The sequence below is a fragment of the Acipenser ruthenus genome, chromosome 7 (genome assembly GCF_902713425.1).
Source record: "Acipenser ruthenus chromosome 7, fAciRut3.2 maternal haplotype, whole genome shotgun sequence".
Lineage (NCBI taxonomy): Eukaryota > Metazoa > Chordata > Actinopteri > Acipenseriformes > Acipenseridae > Acipenser > Acipenser ruthenus.
The window spans coordinates 6,138,732-6,153,886 of record NC_081195.1 but is presented as its reverse complement, the minus strand read 5'-3'; the positions used below and the strand labels follow the sequence as shown (position 1 = coordinate 6,153,886).

The 15,155-nt window shown below is 38.7% G+C and overlaps 1 protein-coding gene across 2 annotated transcripts in view; it reads right to left on the bottom strand.

Moving 5' to 3' along the window:
• The window catches only part of LOC117414663 (disintegrin and metalloproteinase domain-containing protein 12-like), an 81,339-nt gene extending 68,752 nt beyond the window's left edge, over positions 1–12,587 (bottom strand). For both annotated transcript variants that reach the window (XM_034024427.3, XM_034024426.3), the window contains exon 1: positions 12,156–12,587. In XM_034024427.3, coding sequence (XP_033880318.2) covers positions 12,156–12,273 — 118 coding nt within the window. In that variant the 5' untranslated portion in view covers positions 12,274–12,587. The remainder of the gene's footprint in view (positions 1–12,155) is intronic.
• Positions 12,588–15,155: the final 2,568 nt, after the last annotated feature.

Sequence of the window (15,155 nt, the reverse complement as noted above, 5' to 3'; positions counted from 1 at the left end):
ACAGTCCTTCCTGCTCGCCAGGCTGTCTCATTGTTTCAAATGTAAAACTGTGATTTGTCACAAGGCACCTCTTTGAGACCTCACTGGACATGAGCTGCCCAGTATCAGTGAGTTACTATCCCAGTAAAACCAGTTAATCCAGCGGTGGTGGGAATGTTGAAACGATATTTAAAAGCACAGAGGCATACTGTACTGCAGTAGCCATTGTTCATGGTTACCATTACCCTTAGATAAAAAAAACTCAAGAAACCTCCAGTTTAGTTTTCAAGAGAAGGGCTTGACATCTCAAAGAGACTTTTAAAATGTAAATTCATGAAGCCCTGTTAGAGCTGTTTAAAAAAACAGCTTGTCTTAATTTGAAGTAGAGTTCTTAATTATGTTCACATGCTAAAGATTTGAAAAGGAAGCCCTGGGAATTTCACAGGGAGTTCCCATCATTTATGCTGGCAAGCATCATGGCGACCCCTTCTTGTTCCCATAGTCCACCACTAACCAGAAAAAACAGATTATTAAACTCAGGGGTCCTATGTGCTTCATTCAGTGAGAACTATTGTGCTTACTGACAGGAAATCAACAGTAAAACAGACAGCTAAAAACACATATAAAAATAATTAAAGTTAGGTCAATGTAATGGCTAAGCTGTTTATATGGGCCTGAGATTTTACAGAAAGTTGTAAAAATGTATAAGCTGATAGAAAATATATATTTTCTGTGTTTTCTCCTAATAAAGTAGGAGAAAACACAGTTTAAAGGGTTTTTACAACGTGTCTGAAAAATGTGCAGTGGCAGAGCATGTGCCCCATCTTTTCTCCCACGGTGTAATATTTCACTGCTGCAGTTATAGCAAAGAAGTATTGGCGCTCTGAGAAAAACATCATTAGGCTAAACAGGGTTGGAGATGTGAGTGAGAAAATGCTCTTTTGCACCGATATGCATGGCCCTGTCATTATAATCTATTTGTTGTAATTAGGAAGTCAGCGTGGTAGTCGAGCTATTTGTCCATTAGCAAAGCTATCATTATGGATACCACCATGTCCTTTGAAGTGTTTTACTTCTACACAAAGAGTGGTTATGATGCTCATGCTGTAAGTGCAAATTCTTTACAGTCAAGATCAATAACCTGATACCCCCACCCAGATGTCACAAAAAACAGACGCACTTAGTTAATCAGTCTTTATTGACATTATTTGGTGTCATTGTTTCAATGTTATTTATTCCTGTCACTGAAATCTTTTGATCTTGTGTTTTGTTAACTGGCTTTTTTTTTATTCCTATTCTCCTTTTGATCATTAAGGTTGACATTTGATACCATTTGTGTTGACTGTGTTAATAGCATCCGGTCATTCACTTTAAGATTGTGTTTCATCTGTAAAAACACTGATGTTATTTTTTAAATCTATGGCGTTTTGGGCCAGGGCATCGTATAAACTCAGCACAGCAAACCTTGGTGACTAAAACTACAGTACCCCTGTATATGGACCGATCTGACAAGCACAACAAACAGAAAAGCTGTAAAAATGTCATAGTCAATGAAGTGATGCATTCTGGGTTACACACATCGAGCCACGACAATCACAATCAAACAATGTGTCTTTGTCTTAAAACCCTTGTGCTCAGGCACCTTAGAATAGGACATAAAAAGCCCTGCCCTTATTAAAGTTTCCCATAGAAGAAAACACAGCAAAGTGTACTAAAGCTAAAGCATGTTAAAGCACTGGGTGGTAAAAGCTGTGGCAAACTATTAAACCATGATAAATGCATAATACAGTATGTGGAAAATGTGATAAAACTGCTATGCACATGGCTGATAATGGTTAATAATGGTTAATATCAGATTTTTTTTTTTTTTTACATTTTATTGAATCCCCCACACTCAACAATGCAATAAATTGAATTAAAAAAAACAACAGCTTCAATTAGCAAAACCACTTGGGCTATGCACTCGGTGGGTACACTTATACAGCTAATTAACCAAGACGAACATTGCCTGTCATTAAATAGAGTAGCCTCCATTAACCTTTGTGGTGCCCTTCTCCAGGTGGAGCCTGGGCAATTGTAATGTGCTATTACACTTGTTCTGCTCAGAAGGCAGAACAAACTCACTGTTGATGGGTAGCAGGTCTTTAGCAACACTATGTATGTAGATATAACATCAAATTGCATTTACACTCCATTGATCTTTTTTCAGGAGTTAATGACAAAACATTTCCATGTAAAAGTGAGTTCCCTTGCTGGGAAGGGCTGAAGCAAATTGTTAGGCTTAGTCAGAATTGTCACATTGTAATAAAATATAATTCAATATCGGTTATCGGCTAAATGATCACCATTAACGATTACGATTATCATCATTTTTCAGTAAAAGCAAATTATTGATAATATCCCAATAATCGCTGATTGTTCCAACCCTGTACAGATACAGTGTAGTGAGCAATGCAAAGCACTGGTGGCATCAGGGAAAACCATTTCCAATTATTGATTTAAACCTCTAGTATGATCTCAGACTTCTGTAGCTCTCTCGGGAGTCGGTTCAAGAGGTTAGTGGGATACATGGGGTATAAAAACTGCAAGCCTTTCCCCTCCCTTGCAAATGAAGTGCACTTCTGTGGCATTGAGCTGGCCAATGTCTCAAAACATGAAGGCTTGCTTCAGGAGTAAAACAGACCCCATACCACAGATGCTTTCTGTCTTATTATAAGAACTACACTTTACAAAGGAATTCTTACTTTATTTACCTTAAGTCAGAATCTGAATCTGAACTATGACCTTTGTCCCAGCAGCGATGATGCTCTTAGCTATGAATGATGCAATAAGTGTCAAATCCAATAACAGCTGATGAAGAAATCCAGTGCCATTAGGTAATTGAGGTGATGACACGAATCATACAGAAATAGCCCTATTGATTTCAAAGACATATAGCAGAGGGTGCCGCAGTGCAGAGATGGCTGCACAGTCATATTACACTAACCTATCCTGACCTTAATTCAACTATTTTCTTTGCAGACATGATCTTATTTGCCTGACTTGTCATGGAACTCAGTGAGGTAATCACTGTTATTGTAAGGCACTGTAGATGGGAACTGTGCTAGCACTGCATTGGGTGCTCCCTGGATCTGCTTAAGGCAGTTCCTTTACACTGCACCCCATATATCTACACAGGGCAGTACCTTCCTAGTCAAGTGATAACATTCATGAGTTTGTAGAAGCCCTCAGGGTAATTATGAGGTTAACTCACAAAGCCAGGAGTTCATCTTGGACCCACTACACTCCAAACATCTTTGTTGGTAACAGAAGACTGAATAAATACCTGGTGATCCCTAGGAAAAGCAGCTCATGTGAGATAATGGCAGGATTAGAAACTGCTTGGGTGGGGTCACTATGCTATTCGGTCGCTATGCTATTCGAGCTCCGAAATACCTGTGGTGGGCCCAATATTACCTGCTCTCTCAGTCTGTGAAAGAAAGTCTACATCCCAGGAGAACCTTATTAGGTTGACTTGGCTAGCTTATTTTCAAGAGGAGCATATCTCAATTATTATTATTTGTTTATTTAGCAGACGCCTTTATCCAAGGCGACTTACAGAGACTAGGGTGTGTGAACTATGCATCAGCTGCAGAGTCACTTACAATTACGTCTCACCCGAAAGACGGAGCACAAGGAGGTTAAGTGACTTGCTCAGGGTCACACAATGAGTCAGTGGCTGAGGTGGGAGTTGAACCGGGGACCTCCTGGTTACAAGCCCTTTTTTTAACCACTGGACCACACAGCCTCCTTATTATGGCCAAGGCGATATTTAAAACTGTTTTTTAAGGTTCCTAATTTAAAAAAAAAACTGGGACTTTTATGTGCTTACTGTACATGGTGAGCTCAAAAACTGATTTTCTGATGTTCATCAAACTTTTATCATATATTCTTATCCTCCTATAAACATTTTGCATTGCATTTGGCTATAATCCGATAAACTTCAAAAAAAAAAAAGCTATAAATTATACTTTTCAGGTACTGTGCATTGCAGCTAACTAAGCCTTGCGTCAGCCTCTAAGTGCTGTCCACAATATTATACTAGAGCCACAGTGTTGCAAAAATAACTGGAAGAAAATGACTTGTCATCTGCGGCAGCTGGTTTATGAATCATAAAGCCACATTAAAACATCTGTCAAGCCAGAACATTAGCAATGCTATCGGTCTCACCCAGAAATGGTGTCATTTCCGCCTGTGATGCAGAAGTTGGCCAGAGGAAGCAGGTATATCAGGAAAAAACTGGCAGATCAGATGTGAATCCAACGCCTTAGTTAGTGATAACTATGAGGCAGTCAGAAAACAAAGAACCACCCCATCTAGATGCTTCACAACAAATCTCATTAAACATACATCTCATTGAATGCTGCTGATAGATTTGAGGTTGTGCTGAAACTGCTTGGTGTTTTGTTTTTGTTTCTGGTGTCATGTTTGGTCATATATTCTTTGTCGGGAATGAAAAGTCAGTATCTTAACCAAGCTAAGCTTTCCCCACGTGAAGCATCTTGTGATCAATTGGACTCTGCAGAACACAGGTTTGTAACAACACTTGATGATACATGTTTACTGCCTGTATCCTTAGGCTGTTGGATCATTGCTGTCTGTGAACTTCTGTAATATAATTGTGCTGAAGCCTTAGTCTGGTCATTATAAATGCTTTAATTTAGAAAACCATATGACTCCATCAGTCATGGAAAGCATATGTTTGGCACAGACTGAAAATGAAAACTCAAGTCAAACTCAAAAATTTGAAAAAAAAGGTCTTTCTGTGCAGCTGTAATGCCTACATAAACAATTCAGTTCTCATACAATGGCATGGCTAATTTGCAATCTCTGGCAAGTTTAATATCTAGTCGCATTAAACCCAGAGCCCCCCTGGGTCGAGATCTTGTTCAGTGAGACGACGAAAAATGATCTTGCAAACGAATCAAGCGCATGTGGTACGAGGTGCATCTCACATCTACAAGTGAGCTTACATCTAAAGTGATGATTCACAGTGCTTTTTATAGGAAGGGAAAGCAAAGGGACAAATCACAAAAAAGCAGTTGCATTCACAATATACAGGTAATGTTACAATCAACAACCGATATGGAGAGCAACAATCTAGGTCCTCACAAAGTCTGAACATGAACGCTAACGAACAGGTATGGGATCCTGTTGACTGGTCAGTGTTGACAGGATACATAGACCAAGAAGTGCTCCAAACCTTCACTGATACATGCCATCTTCAGACACTTAAGGACAGGGATGGCAAGCAGTGGAAATGCCAGCAAAAACACATATATTTTTTAATGCATCATTAAGAGATGTGTGCAGTGAAACATGCTGTAATCAAGATGTCTCATCTCAACGTCAGTGAATAATTCATAAATATCAGCCTTACTAGCCCAGGACAGGATCCTTGTATGGTGCGAATATGAAACCCATCAGTCTTCAGAGAAGATGGCAAGCAAGTATGTATGCGTTTGTGTGTTTGTTCAACGCTATGTGTGTGAGCTAAAAAAGCAGGAAAGAAGCCTAAGCTTTGCCTAGATCCCAGCCTGACAGCCAGAGCTGGCACAGCCTGAGAATGACCTTCTCTAAATTGGGATGACATACTGGCTCATAAGCTTGTAAAACCCATTATAGCCACATATGCTTTTAAAGGCATACTAGATTCTGCTGTGTAAAGCCCTGGGGGCATGGGGTGGGGCGCAGGTGGTAGAGCTGGAATCTTGCTTAATGTTGGGGGAGAGCGTTGAATCAAAAAGAGCACAAATATAGCCATTTCTAACAAAAAAATGTTTCCAGTAGCTGCTACACAAAACCCGAAAGTCAACACATTTGAATCACAGTTGTGATGTAATCAGAATGAAATATGAGCTTGTATTTAAATTAGCCATGTGCTTAGATGGATGGCTAAGGGGTGATGGCTTAGTCTCTGTAGTCTTTTTTGAGTTGCAGTGTTTTCCTTAGTTACGTGTGTTTGTTTGCTATTGCATAGTTGTGTTCTCTGTTGTTATTTCTGTTTTTAATAACTATTTTTTTAACTTGTCCTAAAGGCTCAGAGTTAAGGCGCCCAACACTGCTGGCTAGTTCTAATTAAATAGTATTTGAAGAACAGACTGGGACATGAGATCCCCCCGCCATTGCTGTAAATACATAATCAGACAGCAAGACATACAGTATGGACAGACAGAAGTCCAGGGTTCTTCATATCTCTCCAGAGTCTGATATCCTGGATGCCCTACACACACAGACCCACTCATTTCCTTTCCATTTCAGCTTTTACGTAATAAAACTGAATTAATCACTGCCCCTTTTTTCAATTCAAGCCTCAGTTTGGCGACAATATTCTACGTGTTTCAAAACATTCTAAAAGTCATAAGCGTAAAATATCCTGGAGGTAAAACTGGGCATTTGCATCGTTTATCACACTTCTGCAAGAAGGGAGTTGCACTTCTGTCCTGTCGGGCCATGCACTGCATATGTTTCACAGCTGCAATCCTGAAACCAACTCTGCTGTCCTTTGTCAGTGCTAATGATTCAAAATGATAATGGTTATATTTTTGGATCTGTACTCTACCACATCTTTCCAATTAATGAGTGCTTCTCCATAAGGATAATGTATTTTCCCATTTTTTTTCCAGTAGGTCTGTTGAGGACAACACTTCCTAATGCTGGTGATGGATGTGAGAGAAGCTGCATTTGTTAGCGTTAACAAAAGATGTGTCCAGCGCTGTCTGTAATGGGATTCTATTTCAACGCTAAGGCTGAAGAGACACAGTAATATATGACTTGTTTTTTACTCATATATCTTTTATTTATCAAGCACATGTGTGCTTTAAATAAGTCTCACTTAGCAACAACTATTGTTAAAACAGAGTAAACAATGGCTTTGACGAACTTACAGGTATGGTAATGCAATGTAAATACTGAGGGAAAAGGGAGCTTACAAGATAAATTAAAAATACTTTTTAATCTTCAACTTCATAAATAACAGAGGTTGGTGAAAGCATACTAAAGCTCATGTAGGAAAGGAAAGGAAATACAGTAGATGCTGCTTATTAACAACCTCTCGGTTCCTAGCACAAAGTTGTCATTAACCGAAAGTTGCCAATAAGCGAAAAGCCCCCGTTTTCAAGTGTATTTATATGGAACGATATATACTGTCGTTGTACAAATATGGCACTGAAATACATGTGTTTTAAATGTTAAAGTGTTAAAACATTAACATGAGAAACACAAAATACCCAAACATTGAACTGTTTACTTCACGCGTGTGTAAAACAAAAAAAAAGAAGTAGGCTTAAATAGTACTACACAACGATGTACTTACAATGAGTAAAGCAAACATAAAAAATATGTGTCCAAATATGTGTCCATCAGAAATGCACGGTTGCAAAGTCAGTGTGTTATAAAAGCTGCATGAAGTATGTGCACACAAGTCATGCAAGTGCGCTCTGTAGCACTGGCAACTAGTAATAAAGTTGTCAACAAGCTGCATGCAGTTGCTAACATTAGAATTCCATTAACATTAAAGTCGATGGAATGGGATTGCTTCCTGGGAAAATGTTGTTAATAACCGAAAATTGTCTTTATCAAGGTTGCTAATAACCGGCATCTACTGTACTCAGCACTGTGCATGTAGGGTCTGTAGTTACTCCATATGCCCTTTCTTTCATTTGTTATGATCAAACATTGATTTATGGTATTCAATATCAGACAGCGATTGTTTGAACAACGATTCTATCCATCTTTGATCATACAATATTTACAAACAGGATGTCCAACACATACTACTTATGATTCTTGGGCAAGCAGTGCATAAACAACTTAATTGAAACTGTTTATCCTTGTTCATTGTTAATATCCACTGTAATCCAAGTGGATCCGTTCCATACAGATTAGTCTTATATAGTGCTCTTCATGCCTGGACATCCAATGATAGAAAAGAACACTTAAACAAATCTGCCTTCAATCTAGACCTAAGAGATTCAGCTGGCTTTCCTGATACCAACCGGCATTAAACTTCAGGGGGGTGGGGCATAAATGGAACCATTTTCAACACAAGACATTTAAATGATCCTAAAGGAGAACATCTTTTCAAAACATATTTATAACAATGTCAATATGCTATTAGCCACGTGAACATGACACAGTTCCATCCAGGGTATCTACATGGAGAGTCATTCTGGTAAAAATGCGCTTCTTCTTACAGTACAGGATAGTACATACAGTTGATAGGTGGATATTACCTATGATATACACTATATAGAACGTTTTACTCCTGGGTAGTTCACTTTTTTATTGGCAATAATGTGACACCGGGTCTTCCATATTAAAACATAGCAGAGTCTGGTTTAGTTTTACGAGGCCCAGAGCATTGAGAAACACTTAGCATTTCATCGTTGTGTTTGAAATTGTCTCTAGACCTGAGCGCTACTGTAAAGATATCTTAATTAGGTGCAGGCATGACCGAACATATTGAAGCAGTGCTTCTCAACCCTTGACCTTGCGTACCCCAAACAGTTTCTGTTTCAACCTAAAACAGTGCAGTATATTAAAGTAAGTTTGTTTAAACAAAAACACAGTTCCTTAGGAGTAGAATGAGTAGTGATGTGACCCTCAAAGACTGCGTGGGCTGATTAGCTGGTGACAGATAACAGTACCAGAGACCAGATATACTGTACACAGCTCACCGTAGCACAAGAAAAATAATAACTAAAGCACTAAGGATTCCATGCCCAGAGAAAGTTCCCAAGCAGCTTTAACAAAGACTTGTGTGGGCTCCCGAGTGGCGCATCCAGTAAAGGCGCTCCTCGCAGGATGTGCCCTATAGCCTGGAGATCGCAGGTTTGAATCCAGGCTATGTCACAGCTGACCGTGACCGAGAGTTCCTAGGGGGCGGCGCACAATTGGCTGAGCGCTGCCCGGGTAGGGAGGGCTTAGGTCGGCAGGGGAATCCACGGCTCACCGCGCATCAGCGACCCCTGTGGCCGATAGGGCGCCTGTGGCTCTGCAGCGGAGCCGCCAGATCTGTGTTGTCCTCCGGCACTATAGGTCTGGTGGCATTGCTGTGGATCTGCAGTGCGAAAAATGACGGCTTGGAAGGAGCACGTTTCGGAGGACGCGTGTTCCAGCCTCCGTTTCCCGAGTCGGCGGGGGGGTTGCGAGTGGTGAGCCGGGGATACAGATAATAATTGGGCATGCTAAATTGGGGTGAAAACCGGGGTAAAAATAATTGGCGACGACTAAATTAAAAAAAAAAAAAAAACAAAAAAAAAACAAAGACTTGTGTGACAGTCAGACAGCTAGGAGTGATGGGCACAGCTGCACCACTGTACTGATCCTTCTTTTCCAACCCCAGCGCTGCTAGAAGCCACAATCAAACTACATGTCTGAGGCAGCTACTGGAACATTGCACCAGATTCATGCGCCCATCCTACCCTTTAACTGTGTATTGTTCCTGCTGGGGAACCAGTGGTGGTTTATTGACCCCACTTATTCACATTACTACATACAATAAAAAGGATTGTAGAAAATCAGGATAAGCTACTGTTTAGATCATTAAAATAGACCCCATGATGTCATGAGAGACAAATCTTCTGAAAAACAAAACACAATGAACTTCTATTTTGCTACAACTGATCCTTTACAGCTGTGGGAAACTACTTGTGTGTCAGTTCACTTTAGGGAGAAAAATAAAGTTTGTCTCCCTGGAGCTAAACTTGGTGTGTGTGGTGTAAAAACACTGGGCACTTTGAAGATGAGGGCACAGCATGCCAACAACAAAAGACTGGTTAACAAAGATATAAGAAGTAGGTTTTCATGGATATTTTGACCCAAATAAAAAAAGTCAGCTTAAGACTTTTTATAAAGCATAAAACCTACTTGCAACAGAGAAATTTGTATTATGTCTAATCCAAAAATACAACCTTGCAATTCACTTCCTGGGACAGCTACTTTTTTGAAAATGTGTGGAGTGCAATCCTGTAGGCATTCGAGGGAACTGCAAGCAATCGATTCTTTTTTTTTTTTTTTTTTATATGTAAAGGAAACATTCAATGTAAGTAATAAGAATAACAATAACAGCAGCGTTTGGAAATAGCTTTTAACTGAATAGATTTTAGTGGCCGAATCAATGCAATGAGGCGTAAAGAACATCGCTGGTCAAAGCCATGTCTGGTTTTGACTGAACACTTTTTTCTTCACAGACACTTCTTTGTTCTTACTGTACACTTAGCTGGATGACATCAGACTGCCAGTGTGATTTAAAAGTTGTAAATTAAAATGCAATTGAAATGTACATTATAGATCAGCTGGCACCATTCCATGGTTGTAAAGTGACTAATACTGGAAAGTCCTTATCCATGAATGGCTCAATACCAATTTTCCATAGTCTTAATTTGTAATACTATACTCAGCATTAATTGAAATAAGGTTTACCATTTTTAGCTCAGACATGTAACTTTGCCTGGTTGATAATTCATGCAATTAGTCATTGGGTTCATTTTAATGATCTAAAAAAGCAGAATATCCCGATTTTGCTGGTTTTTGAAGAGGTCCTTTAAAGAAGGTTAGCACTGTAGATTTGCATGGTCATATCACAGTTTTCCCTTGCTTTTCTCATGGTTATACAGTACTATGGCCTTACCAGTGCTTTACCATTGCTACTATATGCTTTACTACACTATGCTTTTACTATGGGACATTTGTAAAAGGAGTTGTATGGGGGTCCAATGGTGCCATTTATAAATGCAGGATACAGTTATATGAATCCAGCTGGCCTTGTATGAAAGTTAATAAAAAGAACAGAGTTATGCATATAAGATATTACAGCTGTTTCTAAAGTCATGCTGTCACAATAATTATCTCTGACATGGTGTAATTTTGACACAATACAACATAGCATAAGTATAATATTTGGGTATTTTGTAGTACTTTTTTAAACCATAAATATTGTGATATGCAGCTCCTATTACATTTCCTAGCGATTTAAATCATGTTATGGCTACATGTGTGTTCAGTCAACTAGTGCAATGCACTTAGCAAGTTATTTTAAAGGTGAACCGCATTACTGTAGATCTTCGGTTTCAAAATCAGTGGAATGGCTGCTTGGAGTTGTCAATTGTTGTTACCACATCACTGCTGGAAATAGAAATTATAGCGGGGGCTTACTGGCATGTAATGTACTACTACTTCCTTACAACCAGCAAACCAAAATGACATTTTATAATGATCAGTCTTTGGACATCCTATCACAGAAAAGGAAACCATGTAGCTGCTAGTTGCTGTGTTTAAAGTACAAAGGTTGCGCAGGGTCGCGTTAAAAAAAAAAAAACCAAGGTGGCGGAACAAACACACATAGCGTGGTCTGTCAACATATTACACATTTCATAAACGATGAAATATTTAAATAACAGCACCGTATCCCATATATAGTATGATATAGAACTGTCCATACAGTGCATACTAGTGCGTAACATAGTATTGATGTGGGACGGTACATCAGTATAACAGGCGAGCTGTCTCGAACTATAGCAGAAACAGACAAAAAAACCGTTTTCCAGCGCTTTGGGTACCACAGCATGAATTAAGGCACAGGCATAATTTACACGGGAGAGATGTCCCCCTCACTTTTTCATTATTTCAGATATAATAATCTGCCCCCCACCCCACTTTTGAAACCAAAGTTACGCCACTGATTCGAGGCAATGTAGATAATGGTTTTAAACAGACATGAACACATCGACGTGCCAAACATTATACCGCGTCTCCTTTCACAAACAAACAAAATGCATACAGTATTTGTAATTCAAAATACTCCTCTTTGTAAATGTTTCGGGATTACCATGCAAAACTCACCAACTACTGAAGGTTAAAAACAATGAGTCTGTTTAAATTGGTATATAATAAATAAAACTATAAAATAGTAAAGTACAGTATAAAAAATTGAAGATTTTTTTAAAGTTTTTTTTTTTCTCAATAATAATAAACTATTTATTAATGGCACCAAAATTAATAAATATACATTGATTATTAAACATTCAATACAACTTTTCAAAGAGAAACCACTTAATAAATACAATATATTATATCAATAAACCATTGCACCTTTATCCATTAAAGTGTATTTTTCACTAACGAACACCCCTTACCTTGAGTTCCTTTTGGTGATGCAGCAACGGTGTCACAATAGCTGGTTAATGTTAATGTTAATAAAAACTGCTGTGTAATAAAAAGTAGAAAGTTTTCTTTCCACCGCCGGCTTGTCATCTTGCCCGGACTGGGAGACAACTTTCATCAGCTGGAATCAGGAGAGCAGGACCATAATATACAGTTAGGAAGCTGGTATTCAGGATGTGAGTGATTTCCTGCAATATGATCAACTCCAAAAAGAAAAAAATACAGTTCTGCCTTGGGACTGATCGGGGCTTGCTGTAGGATACTTCTCGTGTCATAAAGTTTGCAGCCAATGATGATCTGAAGGTGGGAATAGAAGAGTTGCTGGACCAAGTTTATAATATATAGAAAAGACACGAAAATTGTTGGTAAGAACGAAACACCGAGATAGCAGCCTTAGAAGCTGCTAGCGGTTTTTAAGTCCTCAATGGAACGTTGGTATTCCGCGCGGTCTTAAAGCTTGCCGGCCGTCTCCTAATCTTGTGTTGTATATGTCAGCATTCATTACTATAATTTTTTTTTTTTTTAACTAACATCTTATAATATTAAATGTATCATAACAATCTTCATATCGGTTGAATACAGTTGGGAAGGTAAATATATGTTAAAACGACACATTTTAAAAAAAGTATTATTATTATTATTATTATTACACTATGTAACACAATTTTTGTTCCTGGGTAATAAGTGTTATTTCCTAATTGCTTATGCCTCAAAAGTATAGAAAATGTCTATTATTCCCCACAAACTTTGCTTTTGTGACCAGGACAGTGATATTTTGAAATTTACCTATTTCCAATGAGAAAACGGGCGAATTTGTGTCTTTTCGTTCACATAAAGTCAGAAAAAAACAACATATGAATCCAAATTAACATGTAATACAAAAATGACTACAAAAGATTTAGAAGCGAGTAGTTTTTCGAGATTTACGATTATACTGTAAATCACTTTCACGAATCAGCCCCCAAATGTAGTCTCCCATCATGTTCTCGTTATACTGTCCTTGGTAGCGGCGTTCAAAGTCCAGTATATCCTGGTGGAAGCGCTCGCCTTGCTCCTCCGAGTACGCTCCCATGTTCTCCTTGAATTTATCAAGATGAGCATCAAGGATATGGACTTTGAGGGACATCCTACAGCCCATTGTGCCGTAGTTCTTCACCAGAGTCTCAACCAGCTCCACATAGTTTTCGGCCTTGTGATTGCCCAGGAAGCCCCGAACCACTGCGACAAAGCTGTTCCAAGCCGCTTTCTCCTTACTAGTGAGCTTCTTGGGGAATTCATTGCACTCCAGAATCTTCTTTATCTGTGGTCCGACGAAGACACCTGCTTTGACCTTTGCCTCAGACAGCTTAGGGAAGAAGTCTTGAAGGCACTTGAAGGCTGCCGACTCCTTATCTAGAGCTCTGACAAATTGTTTCATAAGGCCCAATTTGATGTGCAGTGGTGGCATCAGCACCTTCCGGGGGTCCACCAGTGGCTCCCACTTGACGTTGTTCCTCCCCACAGAGAACTTGGTCCGCTGTGGCCAGTCCCACCTGTGGTCAGTCCCACCTGTGGTAGTGCGCCTTGGTGTCCCTGCTGTCCCAAAGGCAAAGATAGCAGGGAAACTTGGTAAAACCGCCTTGGAGACCCATCAGGAATGCCACCATTTTGAAGTCTCCTATGACCTTGATGCCTTGATGCTTGATCCACTTAGGCCGCTGGAACTAAACTGAACTGGTGGGCTTAAGGCCCCTGTATTTATACTACTATTTATATTACTGAAAAGTTCTAGAAAGTTCTAGAAGTTACTCCAAGTTTACTCAGCACTGAATCTATCTGGAATGTTCTGGAAAATAGGTAAATTTCAAAATATCACTGTCCTGGTCACAAAAGCAAAGTTTGTGGGGAATAATAGCCATTTTCTATACTTTTGAGGCATAAGCAATTAGGAAATAACACTTACTACCCAGGAACAAAAAAAAAAAAAAAAAAAAATTGTTACACGGTGTTATTCTTCTTCTTCTTCTTCTTCTTCTTCTTCTTCTTCTTCTTCTTCTTCTTCTTCTTCTTCTTCTTCTTCTTCTTATTATTATTATTATTATTATTATTATTATCGCTATTCCATATGGAAAATGTCATCGTTATGCTTTTTACCAGTATTACAAAAAAATACAATTTAGAAGAAAAAAGCCATCTCTTATGTTATTTCGTTTTTTCTCTGTTTCCTTACAACCTCCTACTGTTGCAAGCACCAGCAGGGGAATCCATATAGAATAATGTAGTTGCAAGCAAAATTTAGTACTTTCTACAGTGTGGTTGCTGTAAACTGCATTATTTTAAACGATAGCATAATGCTGTAATGGACTTTCTCATAAAAATGGGAGTTTAACTGAAAAATAGAGGAATCGTAATTACTGACCTCAAAACATATAAAGCCTGAATAAAATAAAATAAAATAAAAATCAAAGTCAATTGAAGCTCATTTTCAACAAACATTTTTCTTTTCTTTTTTTTTTTTTTTTTTTTTTTTTTTTTTTAAATTTCCTTTAAAGAGATATGAGGCGAATGGACAAATTAGGTATGGATGGAACGTCTTAAAAATAACACACCAACCATTAGCGTTTGTTAGTAACAGTGAAGAACAAAGATCTGACATTTCTCAGTACAACAAGTACTCCACATCAGTGCTCTAATTGGTAGTGTTAACATTTTGTTATTTGTTGGGTTCTTTGTGCAGAAAGTTCCTTAGGTTCTAATTATAAAGGTCAGACAATGGCTTCGAGCGCAGTAGAGCTGGGGAGGGGAGCACCATAGTATACACCGATCCAATCAAATACTGTCTACTTTTACTGCTATTGCTTCATCAGCCGCTCACATTTTTCTTAGTCCATTAATATATGCTGGACAGAGCAGGGACACCATCTGTGTTAGATGAGACATTGCATTTCATGCATATTTATCCAGCACAAGGTTTTACACTTACAACACTATTC